The sequence below is a fragment of the Pseudomicrostroma glucosiphilum genome (assembly GCF_003144135.1).
Source record: "Pseudomicrostroma glucosiphilum strain MCA 4718 unplaced genomic scaffold BCV69scaffold_10, whole genome shotgun sequence".
Classification (NCBI taxonomy): domain Eukaryota; kingdom Fungi; phylum Basidiomycota; class Exobasidiomycetes; order Microstromatales; family Microstromataceae; genus Microstroma; species Microstroma glucosiphilum.
In genome coordinates, this window is record NW_020289922.1 from 535,501 (window position 1) to 552,631 (window position 17,131).

Consider the following 17,131-nt stretch of genomic DNA (forward strand, 5'->3'; position numbering starts at 1 on the left):
CGTGCTCTTGTTCTACACTGGCACTACCGTTCACTGCTCTTGTTGCTCCATCTGTTCACTCCCTCGTGTTTGACGTTCCACGACAACCCACTTGGTGTACTCACCCTTATAATTCGATACATTCCACTAGCAAGCGACTTTGATCACGACTGCTACCCGAGAGGTGATGCCAGACGGACCGGCGGAACGGGACGCGCGGTCCTGCTTGCTCCACCCGACGGGACGGGGCGAGGCGAGGTGGTGGACGTCGTCTGATTAGACCCGCGAGGTCTTTACTTCCTCAGCTCGTCTTGCCTCGTCCCGTCATATCCCTTTCCTCCCTCCTTGTATCGACCATCTCACTGAACAGCAGCAAAAGCTGTCTGAGTCTACACTCATTGACCTCCTCTGTTTGACTTGTTCGAGCTGAGGAGGATCCGCTTCGCCACGACGACGAGGAGGATCTGTCCTACGAGCCAGCCACTTCCGTGTGCCACTCCGGTGCGCTCTTCTGGCTGATCTCCCTTCGCCTCAGGGGACAAAAGCCAAATCCAAGACACCACATCGTTCCTCTCATCAGTCACCTTCATAGCATCAATTTCAGCAACAGCAGCCCACTATGCCTCCACCGAACCCTCTCCCGCCCGCGGGCGACCTCAAGGCCACCTGGAAGTTCCTCCAGGTAGGTATCGAAGTCATGATGCAACAGGTACTCGAAGGTATGGAGTACAAGGACTACATGAACCTCTACACTGCCGTCTACAACTACTGTATCTCCTCTAGGATGAACACCTCAGGCGGGGGCAGTCTGGGTAGCGGTGTCAAGGCAGGGGCAAATCTGATGGGAGCGGAGCTGTACGACCACCTCAAGGTGTACTTCAAGGAGCACTCCCTGCAGGCCGCCCAGCGTGCTGCTGAGCTCACTGACGAGGCTCTACTTCGGTACTATGCAGCCGAATGGACAAGATATACAAGAGGAGCCAACTTCGTACATCACGTCTTCTCCTACCTCAATCGATATTGGGTCAAGAGGGAAAAGGACGAAGGCCGGAGACACGTCTATACAGTCTACACGATTGCCCTCGTACAATGGCGGGACCATATGTTCAAACAGATCCAGTCGAAGGAGAGGCTATCAGATGCAGTACTGAAGCAGATTCAGAAGCAGAGAAATGGAGAGACAATCGATACAAGCCTGGTGAAGAGGGTCGTGGACAGCTTTGTTTCATTGGGCCTGGACGAGAACGATACCACACAGCAAAATGTCGAGATCTACAGGTACGAGTTCGAGACGTCCTTCATTGCCTCGACGGAGGTCTACTACAAGACGGAAAGCGATGCCTTTGTTGCTGCCAACTCTGTGACGGACTACATGAGAAAGGCAGAAACTCGTCTGAAAGAGGAGGAGGATAGGGTGGAGCTCTACCTCCACCCAAGCACACGGTCCAAGCTGATCGCCAGATGCGATTCGGTCCTGATCAGAGGTCATTCACAATTGTTGTGGGACGGATTCGAGAATTTGCTGGAGACGGACAAGGGGGACGACCTTTATCGGATGTACACACTTTTGTTCCGTATCACGGAAGGACTCGAGCCGTTGCGCAAGAGGTTCGAGGAATACGTCAAGAAGAAGGGAGCGGCTGCAGTCGAGAACATCGTTGGAACTGATGCAGAGGCAATGGAGCCTGCTGCCTACGTCGAGGCTCTCCTCGCTGTCCACGCAAAGTATCTGACCGTCGTCAACAATTCCTTCAGGGGCGAAGCTGGCTTCCTTGCATCCTTGGACAAGGCTTGCCGGGTGTACATGAACAAGAACAAGGCGACGGGAGAAAGTACGAGCAAGTCGCCCGAGCTGCTTGCGAAGCATACTGATGGGCTGCTCAAGAAGAGCAACAAGAGCGCAGAGGAGGCCGGGCTGGAGGAGGCCCTGAACCAAGTAGTGAGCAGCGATAGATGGCTTTCTGCCGCGGAAAGCATGGGACTGACAATATTGACGATCTCCTTCCCCAACATCTGCAGATGGTTGTCTTCAAGTACATCGAGGACAAGGACGTGTTCCAGAAGTTCTACTCCAAGATGCTGGCTAAGAGACTGGTCAACTTTGCCTCTGCATCCGACGATGCGGAGGCCAGCATGATCTCGAAGCTGAAGGAGACTTGCGGTTTCGAATACACGAACAAGCTGCAGCGAATGTTCACGGATGTGGGGTTGTCCAAGGAGCTCAACGACAACTACAAGGAGCAGGTGTCGAAGCAGTATGACAAGTCGGAAGCCAACATTGACTTCTACTCTTTAGTGCTAGCCAATGGTTTCTGGCCTCTGACTGCGCCTGCTTCAGAGTTCTCAATTCCTACTGAGCTCCTGCCGACATACACACGCTTTGAGAGATACTACGGCGCCAAGCATTCTGGACGCAAGCTGACATGGCTCTGGCAACTAGGCAGAGCAGATCTATCCACTACATACTTGTCACAGAAGCACATATTCACCACCAGCATCTATCAGACGGCAGTCCTGCTGCAGTATAATTCTGCCGACTCTCTCTCCTATACCGAGCTGCAGACTTCCACCAGACTGAACGATGCCTCGCTCAAGGGAGCTCTAGGCGCCCTCGTCAAGACAAAGGTCCTGAACAAGGTCGAGGGAGACGCTGGTGGTGATGGAGCGGACAAGTACGAGATCAACGACAAGGCCAAGTTCAAGAAGTTGAGGGTGAATTTGAACATGCCTGTCAAGAGCGAGCAAAAGGCCGAGACGAGCGATGTGATGAAGACGGTGGACGAGGACAGGAAGCTATTGCTGCAAGCTACCATTGTCAGGTGAGAAGAACTCTCCAGAGCCTGGGCTGGTCACTGCAGGAGTTTTTGCTGACCACTTCTCCTGTACGCTTCCCCCTGTCCTGCCTCGCCATTCTCAGGATCATGAAAGCCCGCAAGACGCTCAAGCACGCTCAGCTCATCCAGGAGTGCGTCTCACAAGTCTCATCGCGGTTTCAACCTTCGGTGCCGACGATCAAGAAGGCCATTGAGGCACTCATTGAAAAGGAGTACCTTGAGAGAGTCGAGGGAGCTAGGGACGTGCTCCAGTATCTTGCTTAGCTCCCTTCTTGGCTGGAGAGCGGAGCCAGAGGGGAGGGCAGGGCAGTGGGGAAGAGAGGGAACGCGAATGACAATCACGCTCTTGTTGTTGGAGTACGCCAAGGGCTATCTCCTCATTCACCCACTCTTGGACATCGCTCGTGTCGGAGATGGTCACACTCATTGGCCATCCAATCTCACAATTTCATCATCACAGCATCAATGAAAAGGGACCGAGAGCGAGAGAGGGGTATGGCGTGTATTGCAGCACGTCCGATCTATAGTCTCTCTTACCCCTGGCCCTTACTCCACTAGCCTTCCAACATCGCCGTTACCCCATGGATCGATGAACAGGCTTGGGTCTGCACCGTCGCCTTCGGCTTGAGCAGAAGTGAGCACTCCGGCTTTCTGCAGTGTCTGAAGGGTCTGGATGAGCACTTGGCGAGAGACGGTTGCACTGCGAAAGGGGAGGAAGGCACGTCAGAAGAGTCGGCGGCCAGTACGAGAGCTGCGTGGAGCAGAGGGAAGGTAGACTCTACCAGCTTGTCGTACTCACGTGCTAGTCGTTTGTCCCAACGTAGGCGTATCAGGGACGCTGCCCCTCCCATCGCCTACCCACCTAACCGTCTTCAACCAGTCCTCTACGTCCTTCCTCTGATAGCCCAGCTCTTCGATGATGAACTCCTCTGGCCTTGACTCTCTCAAACTCTCCTGACTTGTAAAGTCCACAATTGCACCCTGTAAACGATGCAGGAAGTCATCTAGGAGCGCCCTTGAGGGAAGCGAGGCAAGTGCCGTGTTCGTCGAAGCGGCAATGGTCCAAGAGGGCCAAGGGGTGGGTACTTCACCGATCTTTCTCACCTCGCCCGAGTCATAGAAGGGCTTCGTGGTGAAAGTTTCCCACATGAATGCCGAGGTTCGTCCGGTGTTGACCGAAGATCGCAGAGAGGGGAAGGTATTGTCGATGTGGAAACTAATACCACCCTCTTCGGCAGCGCCTTCGCCACCTGTAGGCCAGGAGCGCTGCAGTGCCATTACGCTTGCCATGATCTGGCTTCCAGACCCAACACGGGAAATGCCCAGCGTAGTACCCCGGAGATCATCGATACTCTGGTACTTTTCGGCTTGAGGGGAAGTACCTGTGCTCACGGCCCACACTAGGGGAGTCTTGACGTAGCTACCTACGAGCTTAAGGTCCTGACGGCCCTTGGCGATACCGGCAATGAGGGCCTCGGTCAGAGCAATGGCCACATCAATCTTCTGACCTTCCGCGGAGGAAGCATCGAAGGAAGTGAGGACTTGACCTGTTCCTGCTGGTTGGGAGACGAGTTCGAGGTTGGCTTCGCCCCAGGGTGTGCGGGAGAGGAGGAGGAGAGGAGAAGCAAAGTGCTCTGGGATGTAGCCCACGCGCAACTTCTGAGCCGGTGCCGCTGCTGCTGATGAAGATGAAGAGGAGGCCATATCGTCATAAAGTAGTGTCTAGATGGTATAGAAGGATTGGTTGGAAGATTAGTCTAGCTAGGTTCCAGTATGGGACCATGACCTGTGCGACTTTGTGCCGAAGTGGAGGAGGATGACCCGCGGCAACCTCGGCTCCCGCTACGCGGCATGGCGGTGTCACTCCCTCCCTGCTGACCCTTCCTTCCTTCCTTGCTTCCTCTGTTGGTACCTTCCTCTGATCAGCGGAGGGGCGTCCGTATCCCTCTTCTACCTGTCCAGCTTCTGCTGCCATCTTCTTCTTCTTCTTCTTCTTCGTCGTCCCTCGCTCGCGATGCCAGTCCATCTGGTCCCCTACCTCCTCTCCTCGCGCACCTCGGCTTCCCTCATACACCCAAATACCCTCTTCCTCGTCCTCTCCCTCGTAGCCCTGGTGGTACTACGCAGGTGGAGTAACGGAAAAGACCTTATTGCACGCTTGCATCTACGCGCCAAAGAGGAAGAAGATGCAGAAGAGAGGGCATTGAAGGAGAAGGAGAAGATGGGAAGGGCAGGGGATGATGTTGGCAAAGGAGTCAGAAGGAGACAGGCCGAGAGGGATTTGCACGGGTTGACGTTCCTCGTCGTCGTGAGTAGCCTTTAACAGTGGAAGTGTAGAAGCTGTTCTCCCAATTGACGGTATACCCTACGTCTACTTGCTCTCTCCTGATTCCAGTGCAACTTCACGCCCACATCGCTCCTCCTCCTTTCGGCCTTGTCGTCCCGAGGCGCCCAACTTCTCTTGCTTCTTCCAGTCACATCCTTCCACCCCACTGCCCTCTCATCGACTCTTCAATACCTTCAGCTTCTGCGCGATGGGACGAACAACGTTCTCATCTACGCTGAACAGTGCGACATGCTCGATCTCACCTCCATCGAAGCCTTCTGCGCTCGCTGGAACGAAGGCGAAGGCGGAGGAGGTACAGGTGCTGGACCCGCTGGTGGAAGAGCAGAGAGCGGTCTTGGTGGTATGGGAAATGCTGGGCTAAGCGGTGATGAGGGGGGTGCAGAGGGAGGAGGCGGAGCAGCAGCACGAGCTCCCAGACGATGCGACGGGATCATCTTCCTCCCCTACACGCTGAAGCAGCTCGAGCTCTCCGCAGCTGGAGAGGATAGATCTGGCTTCCGTGGGCAGTCGCTTACTCTGTGCGAGCGAGAGATGCTCGGACGATTCCACCTCGTCAACTCGCTTCTGAGTACCCTGATGCTTTTGCCTCCAGGGCGAGACATTCGCATTCTCAATTGGGTCAGCCCTTGGTACGCTGCCGGCGTCAGGCGCTTCGAAGAGGGCGAACGGGCTGCAGAGCTTAGTAGTGCTGCTGAGAAGGAAGCATCAAGCGCCTCCAGCGTGGGATCAAAGTCGACATCTGCGAAGAGCAGGAACAAGACCAAATCGGGTACGTCTGCAGCTTCGCGTCCCACCTCACCGCCGCAGAGGAGCTCTGCTCCCCTTCCCGTCTCCATCTCCACTTCTGGAGCAGCAACATTGCAATTCATCCTCCTCCTACACGAGCTGCAGCGTCGTCTGCTCCTCTTGGCAGAAGCAGATCCTCGTCCGCGCAACCCACTGCCTGGAATCCTCTCAAATGATCCAACCGGTGCACCTGGAGGAGGAGCTAGGATCTCCTCGGTGGACGAGCTAGTCGCAGGCGGCACTAAAGGCGGAAAGTATCCGAATATCAATGCCATCAGTATCTGTCCGGGCTTTGAACGCGACGGGGAAGTGTGGCAGTTCATCTGGCCTTCCACGCCTGCCAGCCCATCTTCTAGCGCATCCTCACGAGCAAGCAGTCCTGGTCTCACAGCCACTCTTCTTGCGTGGTTGAGAAGAGTAGCCATCCTTCTTCTTTGGCCACTACTGGGACTCGTACTCGCCAAGAGTCCCAAGAGTGCTGCAGACCAATTTCTTTGGGGCTTGCTGGCACCTCTAGACGTGCGAGGCGGGTGCAGCTGGGTAGAGGCAGTCAGCGCTCCTTCTGACGAGGATGTCAATGGCGAAGACGACCCAAAAGCAAAGGTCAAGGCGAGCCTTCTCAGAAAGCTTCCCGAGGAGGATGAAGCAGGCTGGTGCGGTATCCAGCCCGCGCGCGTCTACAGGGAAGGTCGAATCGTGAATGTCCTCCCTTCAATCTCCCTCGTAGCTTCATCTCCTGCGACGGCAGTACCCGTTGCAGCAGACAAGGAGGGTGAAAAGCCCAAGGTGAACATTCCAGGTCCTGCACCACCTCCACCTTGGTTTAGCCCCGAGGCTCTTTTACGACGTTGGGATACTTGGGAAGGGAGGGTGAGACGACAGAGGGAGTGGGAAAAGGAGAATCCGAGAGTGGAGCTCGAAGAGGAGGAGGAGGAGGAGCCGAAGAAGTGACGAATATCGAGGTCTTGACGCCGAGGCGCAGGAAGGAAAGGAGGGAGGGAGGGAAGGAAGACATCTGGCAGAGGGGGGGAGTGTATATACTGTAGCTCATTGCAAGCATCAACACACATCACACATGCATGACTCGAGGAATCTACGAACACCCATATCAATTCCCGTCGATCTCAGCAGTCGTATCCCGTTGATCTCAGCAGTCGTATACGCCGTGGCATGATTGTGTGATGTGCTGCATTGCTGATACTTTGGATGAAGAGCGAGAATTGGTGTGGATGAAAAGAGGTACAAATTGTATAGCAGGACTGAAGCGAGGTGATCAAAGTATCCCGCAGAAAGAACGCTCAGCGTAGTAGGCCTCTCAATCCCTCTTGCCTACTTCTACCTTTGCCTCTCCCCCCTTCTCTTTCTCCCCTCCTCCTTCTTCACCCTCGACGTCCTGACCAGTAACGCTCCCCTGCACCGTCTGTGTATAAGCCCACTGTGGTCCCTTCTTTCTCCACATCTCCTCCCTCTCCCTCGCCAACTCTACTGCCCATTTCCTAATCCTCGGATGACCAATGTCTCCCGCACAACTAAAGAAGGGTTGTAGATCCACAATGTCGTACCTCCCCTCGTACTCGACGGCTTGGAGTAACAACTCGAAACGGTCGAGATCTTTGACCAAGAGGGATTCGGGGGTTTGTCGATCCTCGTACTCGTGCCAGAGGGACTCGATGCGTAGACCGGCGGGGCTGGAACCTAGAAGGTCGTGAACCAGATAGGCTAGGGCTTCACCCTCGCGACGAGTCTTTTCCTCTTTGCTGACTCCGTCGAGGGGTGTGAGATCGCCCACTTCTGCCTCGGCCAAGTCATGCACGAGGGCGAGCATGACACACTTTGCCAAGTCGATGTTGTTGCCATTGGGGCAGAGCATGGCTAGGATCGCCATGCGGTACATGTGGTCCGCGATGCTCTCCACGAGGGGCACACGATGGTGGATCCAGCCAGTGCGCTTGTTCGTCTTGAGCTGCTCGACGCGATGCATGAAGCTCAGCACCTTGGTCCAATCCGTCTCTTCCTCTTCACCCTCTTCGTTGTAGGCGAAGCGCATATCAGGAGCCGTCTTGAAGAGGTTGAGCGGGGAAGGCTTCATGAGCGGATCTGGCTGCAAAACAATAGATGCAGAGGTAGGTGGCGGAGGAGGAATGTAGGGTGGGCGGGGAGAGCGACGTACAGAGCCTCCAGGACTTCTAGAACCTGGTGTGGAGTGTCCTGTCGCGGTGCCCGAATCGACTCCCAGCAGAGGAGATTGAGCTGCGCTGCCGACTCCAGGGCCGAGGCCAAGACCCAATCCAATACCTCGGTGATCCTTGTTCGACACGACAGGCTGCGGAGCGACTACCTGCGGCTGGGAAGTGACTTGACCTGCTGGGGAAATACTGCTACCCGGGCCAAAGCCCTTTGTCACTACGCTACCCGGCAAGGCACCAGCAGCACTGCCAGTACCCCGGCTTGTAGATTCGGGAGAGGCCACTCTTGAGCCCGTCCCACTGACTCTCGAGGTAGGAAGAGGCCGGCTAGGCTGGAAAGTGGCCGCGGGCCGAGTGGAACTCTCGCCCACCTCGGCGTCTGGAATTGTGGGCAGCTGACTCGATCGACGAGATAGCAGAGCTCCCGAGGTGCTTGGATGAAGTCTGGTAGCTTTGCGCAGTGAGGGCACCATCTGGCGCTCCTGATAGGGTAGCGAAGTCTTTGGCTCTCGATCGAACCCAGATGTAGCATCGTAGACAGTCGTGGAACCAGCGCCTGTCGTCCCACTAGTGCCCTGACGAGACATTGGAATGCCCACGCTACCTACCGCGCCAGATCCCCGATCGGCAGGCATCGAAGAGGCCAAGAGGCCTGCAGCACCCGTGTTGCTGACGAGGTCTCGGTGGCGCTTCGCAGCCTCATCTTCGATCTGCTTGGCTCGCTGTTGCCAGGCAAACCACTGCTTGTCCTTGTCCTCCCCATCACTGCTGCTCCCGCTTGCGCCCTTCTCCTCAAGTTCGTCGGTCGCAGAGATGTACTTCTCATCGTTCTTCCTGCGTTCCTTGATCCACAAGCGTCGATGTGACGGAGCGTGGGGAGCAAGCAGTCCGCTCAAGCGCAACTCGGCATCTCCAATGGTAGACCTGTAACCGATGGCCGTCTTCCTTCGGTCCCATTCAGAGCCACGCCGTTTATCGCTGGTGCTGTTGCCATCGTAGTCGCTTGATGGAAGGACCAGGGGTACATCGTGTGATTCTTCTCGACTGCGGCTGTCGGAACGTTTCTTGGGTGAGCTATCGCCGGGAACCACGACCCTACCGTCCAAGCGGATACTTGCTGGATCGAATGCAGCTGCGTGTGAAGCGCCTGAGGCTGAGCTGCGGCCTCTTCCTCGCGTTCGACCAAATTCTGCCAGAGCTGCGAAAGATCCAGCTTGACGAGCACCGACGCTAGCTCTCATGCCGCCCAGATCGTCTTCGTCCAAGTCACTCCTGCCATCCTCATCACTTCCGTCGAGGTCTGTGCCTTCTTCCGGTCCGTCCAACATTGTGGACTCGCTCTGACTCTCCTGTTCCAGCAGAGTTTCAGCAGCGCCCTTGACGGCATCGGTACGCGATCCCTCCTTGGTCTTGGCTTCATCCTCTCCATCAAGCTCTTCATCGATGTCAAAGACAGCCGTACCTCTTTCGTCAACGAGCTCCTTCTCTTCTTCTTCTTCACTGTCAGAGTAATTTCTACTCGCCGCCTGATCAGTCGTCTCAGCAAAGGCCACCTTCTTCTCTCCCGCGCCAGCACCCGCTTTACGTTCCGCCCTCTCCTTGCTTCCACCCTTCGGCTGAGCCTCCCTGCTCTTTCGAGTGGCAGGCTTCAGTGCCTCTGCACCGCGAGGGGGAGGATTGCGAGGTCTGAGATGGATGTCCGCAGAAGGGGAAGCGAGACCTCCCAGGGGACCACCAGGACGAGGCGTGTCTGCATCTGCCGATGCGCCAGTATCGACAGAGATGACGGCTGGTCGCTTCGTAAAGTGCTTGACGCTCAGTGACGAAGGAGCCATTGTAGGTCGAGAGACAGTACCAGGGGCGACCATTGCAGATCCGATGTTCTGCACAGGCGTCGAGCCCAATCCGGCCTCTGCAGTTGAGCCAGCCTTTGCAGGACTGTCCGTACGAGGTCCACGCTCTCTCCCTCTGCCTCTCCTTTCCTCCTCTTCGACCTCTTCCCGAGTTGCCAGATGACCCTGGTCGCTGTAAGAGTTTGCTGCCGAAGTAGCCGCCGAGGTCATGACAGAGTGATCGCCCTCGGGGTAGCGCTCTTTCAGCCTGCGCTTCTGAGCCCAGTCATCCATGGCGCTTGGCGCTTCCCTACCCCGCATGGCGAAAGACGCGCTGAGGGCGGAGAGTGACGACGAAATGTGTGCGCCAGCACCACCATTGTTGAAGATCGCGTGACGAGAGGAAAGCTGAGTTGGCCTTCTTTGGAAGGCTTCGTCAGAGAGTGTAGGCGATGCCTCTCGAGAGGGCTCTCGCGAGGCTTCGCGGGATGCTTCTTGGGACGCCTTGTTAGCGGCAATAGCAGCCTCAGACGAAGACCGGTCATCAGCGCTCCTCTCAGGAGCTGCAAGCGAAGAATCCCGAGATCGACCGTCCTTGCTTCGCCCGTTACTTCTACCCCTCGTCTCTACAGATGAAGGAGCTGTCATCAGAGCAGTGGCTGGTGAGGGGGCAGGGGCGGTCTTGACTCTCTCCAGCATAGCCTCTCCTTCTACTTTAGCGCGCTTGATCAAATCATCGAACTCCCGTCTCTTGGCTCGAACCATCTGGACGATCTCCTGCTCAGCAGCCGTCCGCCACTGTCGCAGACTGTCCAGAGCAGCTGTGTCTAGTTGTGTCGCGAGAGGCGAAGGTGTAGGACTGCTCGATGAGGAAGACCCCGTAGGTGGTATCCAGCCACCACTGACACTGGCAGACATGCTGTTCGACGGCGAACGGGCGCGAGGAGAGGCACTGGGAGAAATGACAATGTGGTTTGGGAGACCCTGGAGTCCGTACTGACTTGCAGACGTATATTGACCGTAGGATGACTGACGATGCTGAGCCTTTGCAAAAGATGGCCTACCCGAAGATGAGCTCTCTGAAAGCATCGCTGATGATCCAGGAGGCGAGACCAAAGAGACAGAAACACCGTAGATGGGCGAGAAAGCATCATCGACTTCAGCCTCTCTGATTTCATCCGCCCCAATCGAGCCCGGGAGAAGGTAGATGAAGCCATCTTGCGGTCTCACGAGGACGTCTTTTGTCGATGGAGTGGCTTTCCTTAGCTCTGCAGATGGACTTGAGGTGACAGAGGGAGCATTGCCGCTGCCGCTAGCAGATCTGAAGCCAACAGATCGCGTAGGTCCAGCAGAGAGTGCCTTCTCGACGGCATAGACGGAGGTGGAGCAGTGTAGGCATCTCAGCGCTGTACGAGGTAGGGATGAGGCTCCGAGAGCGCTGACCTGGGCCAGCTCCTTGCCGACTAGGGAGGGGAGTGCCTGAGAAGAGGGTTTGCAGATTGCAAGGCATCTTGTCAGTATATATGTACGTTGAATCGCCACATAACGGCAGGTACCGTTCAGACTCACGACAACAACTCCATCTTCCTCTGCCAAGCGGACTTTTCCTCCTTCCTCACTTCCCGCATGATATTTTACCCTCACGTTCAAGCAAGGACATGCCGCCTCTTCTGATTGATCCTGCTCCTGGCGAATTCCCTCATCGAGGGCAGTACGGATAGAGGCAGTGGAGGAGGAGGAAGAGAGGTCCAATGCCGGAGCCATGAGTGTGGCCTGGGGCGTGGTGTGAGAGGGTAGAAAGGGATGGGCAAGGACGAGAGGCTGCCCCTTTGGTCTTTATAGCCCTGAGCGATTGACCGACCGACCGACCGAATGACTGACTGGCTGAGTCTTCTGCAGATCAATTCAGATCAGGGCGCTCCGCAGATCTGTATGTCGGGGCTACAGCGCAGGCTCAGTATCTGCTAGCTACTGGCAAAGAGTTCGCCCAGGCACGCCGGCAATCTTGCAAGGAGTTTGCGGCCGCAAAGGACAAGCGGCAAGAGGTAGCCTCTGAGGCAGGGAAGAGCGGCGATGAAGCAAGCAGCCGGACGCGGGCTGTCCGATGCAAGGAGAGGCGTGAGGAGAAGATGGCCCCGATGCCCTGAGAGGAAGTCTTCCGTAGTAGCAGAAGAGTAAATGCTCAAAAGGTGCGTACCCCAGTAAGTAAGAAAGTCGAGAAGAAAGGCAAAGGATTAGAAGAAGGAGATGAACCGACGGACGGACGGACAGACAGACAGACCATCACCCGCCCGCTTCAGCCAGAGCCACACGCGGCTCGAGTCAGCCCACCCGCGGGCCGGCGCGGGGAAGCGGGAAGAAAGCCCGAGGCGCGCATCTCAAGGAGGGGGCGATCATGGCATGCTGCTTTACCCGGGGTGGGGAGTCAAGGTGGGGCTCAAATCGCTAAACAGGGACACGAGGTGGGCGGGTCTTGATTGCTCAGTGTTAGTTGATTGAGGATGATGATGGTGATTGTAATTGTGATGCTATGTTGAGGGATGTCCCTCATCACCTCTTCTGTCCTCAAACGACCGCTTCTTCCTCTGTCCGCCTGACAGTCACTGGCTTGAACGACAAGGGAACCACTACTGCACCATTGACCGCTGACTGCCTTCCCTTCAACTTCGTCCATCTGCCAGTACGGGGCTCAACCCCAATCGCAGCGACCAAGATGGGGGGCACTAGCTCCTTCCTCGCACCTGTGGAGGACGATGTCTTGCCGCTGCCGTTGATTGCGGGGGCGGTGATCCCGTTGACCTCCTTCTTCTCCGCAGCGTCGCTCTCGACCGATCCTTGAGCCTCTGCCCCACCCGAACGAGGTCGATAAGCTCCCTTGGCACCCGCTCTCCACTTCCACTCCTCCTTGTTGAGCACCTGCTTGCCCTCGAGCAGAGTAGACCTCGGCGGTTGGAAGATCTGAATACTGTTGACAAAGCCACACACCTTGACTTCTCCCAGGGGTTTGAAGGAGCGCAACCGGAAGTCCAGCTGCCAAAGGCGGATGGACCCGTCCCAAGATCCGGAGGCAAAGAGGTCCGAGTAAGGGAGAACGGCCAGAGAGGTGATCCACCTAGGCGTCAAGATGTCGTCCGAGGATGACGAGGTGGGCTGCACCAGCTCGGCGGTGTGCGAGGAACGTGGAGTGGACTCGAATCCGTGCGTGGCAGCTCTGCTAAAGTTGGGCTTCTTCTTTCCGAGCGACCAGAGGGAGATGGCTCCACTGTCTCCACCTGTCAAGAAATGTCCCTCGTCGATCATGGCGACGCATTCCAGACTTCCCTCGACGATAGTCCCGCCCCTGTCACCGCGGACCTTGCGTCCGTCTTCGCCCTCTCCGCCGCCAAGAAGATCTCCTCCTTCCACTGCGTCCCTCATCTTGCTCTTGGCTCCTCCGCGGAAGACCAACTGCGACTCCTCTCTCACTTTCCACCAACGGGCAGTCCGATCTCTTCCTCCCGAAGTCAAGGCAAATTCGCCTCTGAGAGCATCGAGGGAGGTGATAGATTCCTGATGACCGAAGAGCGTCTCGATGTAGGACAGCTGATCGACGTCGAAGAGCTTGATTGTTCGGTCTAGGGAAGCAGAATAGAGCTCGTGGGTACCAATGCGGAACTTGAGCCCAGTGATGGAGTCCTTGTGGCCGTAAAGTGCCTTGACCCACTTTGCTGAAGGTCCCGACGAGGCGTTGGCGTGGTCGTCCTCAGACGAGGAAGGCGATGTGATAGACCACACGCCAATGCGACGATCGGCTCCTCCGGAAACCACAATTTTGCCGTCGCTGCTGACTGCAAGAGACCAGAGAACGTCCGTATGGCCTTCTTCCGGTCCTAGCTCCACCACCTCATGGAAACCTCCTGTGGCCGTCGAAGATGCTGCTGCAGGGAAATTCGATGACTTGAGCTTCCCGTTGAGGGCAGCGCCAGCCCTTCTTGCCTGCCGCCGGCTAGCTCCACTAGACTTCGATCTCGGTGTCGAGGAGGAAGGTCGCTCGTGCATCTCAGCATCGACTTGCGCTGCAGCAGCGGGCTCGTCAGCTTCCTCCTCCTCCTCCACCATCTCCTCAATCGTGGCTGTATCCACCTTTTCCTTTCCCTTGCCGCTACTCTTGCCAATGGCTCGCCGCCGCCTAGGCATCAGCAAGTCAATTCTGCCATCCCTCATCCTCCAGCGAAAGAGGTTCCCATCCTTTCCTGCTGTGTAGATGTATTGACCATTCTGACTGGCCACTGCTGCAGTGAGGGGTCCTCGATGCCCGCCTGACAGGAAGAGGTTCGAGGAACCGTCCGAAGGAGGGACTGCTATACGTGATGCAATGAAGATGTGCAGGCGGCCTGAGTGCTCCGAGAGGTCCTTCTGTAGACGCGAAGCAATGTTCTCTTGATCGGCCAGAGCAGCATCTGCGTCTTCGGGATCTGTAGAAATGTGGGCGGTGAGCAGAGCGTAAGCTGCAACCCTCGAGCATCCGAATCAGACATGAAGTACAACTCACCAAGACTATTGCCCCTCAGTCCCTCCAAATACATCTTGGCCATCCTCGCCCTCGCCTCGGCAGGCGTCTCCTCAGCGTCCCTCTCCTCTTCACTCTCCACATCCTCATCATACCGATGTCTCGTATCCGCCGTATCCACATCGAAGTCATCCTCATCATCGTCTTCCTCTCGACTGCGACGAGAAGTTCCCGATGCACCGGCACCAGAGCGGGAACCACTGCCATTACTATCTCCTCTTCCCCTGCCGCGGCTGGAAGAACCGCCCCGGCCTGTAGAAGAGGAAGATCCGCTAGCTCGCGATCGCTCGCCTCCGCCTGTGGAGGAGGTAGAGCGCTTGCGCTTCTTCTGGAAGAAGGCGTCGGGCATATCTGTTAGCTGCTATGCTAAAGTAGCCGTCTGCTGAAGAGCCCCTGTCTAGAAAGGAAGGATTGTAGAGGAACGGCGGAAGAGCCCTAGTGGCGGAGGGAGACGCTGCTGAAGTCGCAGCGGTCCGAGCCAGCAAGAAATAGGAGACTCAGAGCCAGCTGCGCTCTCAAAAGATAGGAGAAAGCTGAGCCGTCTTCCCTTTCCCACAATGAGAGAGAGGAGAGATGCTTTTGTAGGGTAGAGGAGAAGGCGACTGGTACGAGTACGGAGATGCTCAATCGGAAGGTGATGCCTTGCAGGAAGTTCTTCAACTTCAAAAATATTTCCACACACGACCCAGCCAGGCGGAAGGGGCTGAGACCGAGCGAGCGCGCACCGACTGTGTCGGGACTCCGCCAGACGGAAAGGGCGTAGATTCGCAAGATTTGGATTCGCAACTCGTCGAGCCCAGAGGGGGGCCTCAGTCAGTCAGTCAGTCATGGTGGGATATCCAGATCCCAGGCAGGGTCTATTGATGGCGAAGAGGCGGTAGAATACAATGCAATAACCAGTCTACTTCTCCTCTTCCTTCTTATACGGCTTCGCAGAAGCTCTCAGCTGCTCTTCAAAGTCAAACGGCCAAACCTCCTGCCCTGCACCGCCCTCAATTCCGAGCACCTTGTATTGCGCTCCCATCCCCGTCGGATCTACCAGCCTCTTGGCACTCGACTCAATCTCTTTCGCTCGCCCGCTTCCAGTACCGCTCCCGCTGTCGCCAGCTGCCTTTACTAGTGCCTCGACCCTAGGTGCGAGACCTAGTGTGGCTAGAAAGTGAGACTGGAACATGGGACCCAGCGAGCGGGCAGTAGTGGTTGCGAGAGCATTCTTGAGATAGGCAAAGTCCACGTTGGCTGTCAAGTCTGCTTGGCCGGGGGCTTGAAGAGGTGAGACGACTGCGTGGGACTTGAAGGCCTGAGTAGAGCAGCGCAGCGGGGGCACCAATGACAGACGATCGGATGTCAGCAAGTGGCGTCTCTGTTTCATGTCTGCCGTTCGAACACTCACTCTGAACGAGCCACCGAAGGCCTTCTCATCTCCATAGTCCACAATCAGCCCCGCGCCTCCCAAGCTTTCACCAGCGTCTGCCTCCTCGCGCTCCTCTTCTGCCTTGCGCCCCATCAGCTTCCTCGACTCCTCTGGAACCTTGGCCTTCTTCCCTGCCACGAGCTCCCCAATCTTGCGAGCCGTGGCCCAGCTCTCTGGTGAGATTTCCACCCTCTGTCCAGGCTGTAGAGACTTGAAGCGCGGGTTGGACGAGGCAAGAAGCTTCGTCCAGGGTGTCTCAGTAGGTGAGAGGACATACTGAAATTCTGGAGGACCAGCGCTAGTTGCAGTGCCAGAGGCGGAGCCGGGTGATGAGGAAGTGGTCTTGTTCCGACGCAGGTCGGAGACTTTGATGGTAGTAACGCCCGATTGACCAGCCTGCTGCGTGGTCTCTGGCGAATTGCTGGAGGCACTCCGATACACAGTCTCGCGCTTGACGTCCACCAGGACTTCCCTGAAGCCCTTGATCGTCTTCTCGAAGATGTGGATAGGAAGAGCATCGAAGAACTCGTGACCGACGAGGGCAGTCCATTGGTCGGGCTTGACGGGTACAGCATCTACCAAGGGAAAATACTCGACGGAGACTTCGTTGTCCTTGAGGGGAGGCGCAGGCACGGCAGGATCTGATGGAGGCATGGCAATCTTCTTGCCTGCTGCCTTGAGAGCCTCCTCTATAGCTCTGAGCTGCAATCGCATCAGACCTTCTGAAGTTTCCACCAGATGAATCGTCTTGAGGGAATTCAGGATCGGGAATCGGGCGAACGTCTATAAATGAGGGGAGGGTATGTCAGCCTGTGGCTTTAACTGCGAAGCACTTGTTCTCTCCTCCGACTCACCCGAATCATATCAGCAAGCAATGTTCCCTTTCCCGGTCCAAACTCGACCAATCTCATCTGCTCTGGACTTCCCACTGCCTGCCACCTGGCGACAAAGTAGACTGCCAGTAGCTCACCGAATACCTGACTGATCTCGGGAGAAGTAATAAAGTCTCCCCTTGCACCCAGTACATCTCTTCCCTGGTCGTCTGCATTTGCAGAAGCATAGTAGCCTTGGGAAGGGTCGAGGAGGGCTGTGCGCATAAATGTGGCTACGGAGATGGGTCCTGATGCCTGATGTGCGGATCAGAAGGAAGCGGGCACCCCGGGTCAGAATTGCACCTGTGAGGGGGACCTTGCAGAGCTTCTCA

General features: G+C 56.5%; 5 protein-coding genes across 5 annotated transcripts; 1 reads left to right on the forward strand and 4 right to left on the reverse strand.

The window, feature by feature from the left end:
* Positions 1-598: 598 nt before the first annotated feature.
* BCV69DRAFT_250671 (putative SCF complex member Cullin 1) lies at positions 599-3,077 on the forward strand (the record flags this gene model as incomplete). Its single annotated transcript, XM_025490390.1, has 3 exons — positions 599-1,918; positions 1,999-2,798; positions 2,897-3,077. 3 exons carry the CDS (start codon positions 599-601, stop codon positions 3,075-3,077), a joined length of 2,301 nt encoding a protein of 766 aa, XP_025346990.1.
* A 282-nt stretch (positions 3,078-3,359) lies between these two features.
* Positions 3,360-4,839, reverse strand: BCV69DRAFT_287914 (hypothetical protein; the record flags this gene model as incomplete). The annotated part of the gene is made up of 3 exons (XM_025493592.1): positions 3,360-3,513; positions 3,613-4,472; positions 4,693-4,839. The coding sequence occupies 3 exons, from the start codon at positions 4,837-4,839 to the stop codon at positions 3,360-3,362; spliced, it is 1,161 nt and encodes a 386-aa protein (XP_025346991.1).
* A 2,279-nt stretch (positions 4,840-7,118) lies between these two features.
* Positions 7,119-12,217, reverse strand: BCV69DRAFT_283938 (hypothetical protein). Its single transcript, XM_025492868.1, has 2 exons — positions 11,534-12,217; positions 7,119-11,443 (listed from the first exon to the last, which is right to left on the reverse strand). The coding sequence occupies exons 1-2, from the start codon at positions 11,726-11,728 to the stop codon at positions 7,262-7,264; spliced, it is 4,377 nt and encodes a 1,458-aa protein (XP_025346992.1). The 5' UTR covers positions 11,729-12,217; the 3' UTR covers positions 7,119-7,261.
* A 279-nt stretch (positions 12,218-12,496) lies between these two features.
* On the reverse strand, positions 12,497-14,862 carry BCV69DRAFT_303197 (WD40 repeat-like protein; the record flags this gene model as incomplete). Its single annotated transcript, XM_025494644.1, has 2 exons — positions 12,497-14,418; positions 14,496-14,862. The coding sequence occupies 2 exons, from the start codon at positions 14,860-14,862 to the stop codon at positions 12,530-12,532; spliced, it is 2,256 nt and encodes a 751-aa protein (XP_025346993.1). The 3' UTR covers positions 12,497-12,529.
* A 552-nt stretch (positions 14,863-15,414) lies between these two features.
* Positions 15,415-17,024, reverse strand: BCV69DRAFT_287916 (DUF185-domain-containing protein; the record flags this gene model as incomplete). The annotated part of the gene is made up of 3 exons (XM_025493593.1): positions 15,415-15,813; positions 15,907-16,710; positions 16,782-17,024. 3 exons carry the CDS (start codon positions 17,022-17,024, stop codon positions 15,415-15,417), a joined length of 1,446 nt encoding a protein of 481 aa, XP_025346994.1.
* Positions 17,025-17,131: the final 107 nt, after the last annotated feature.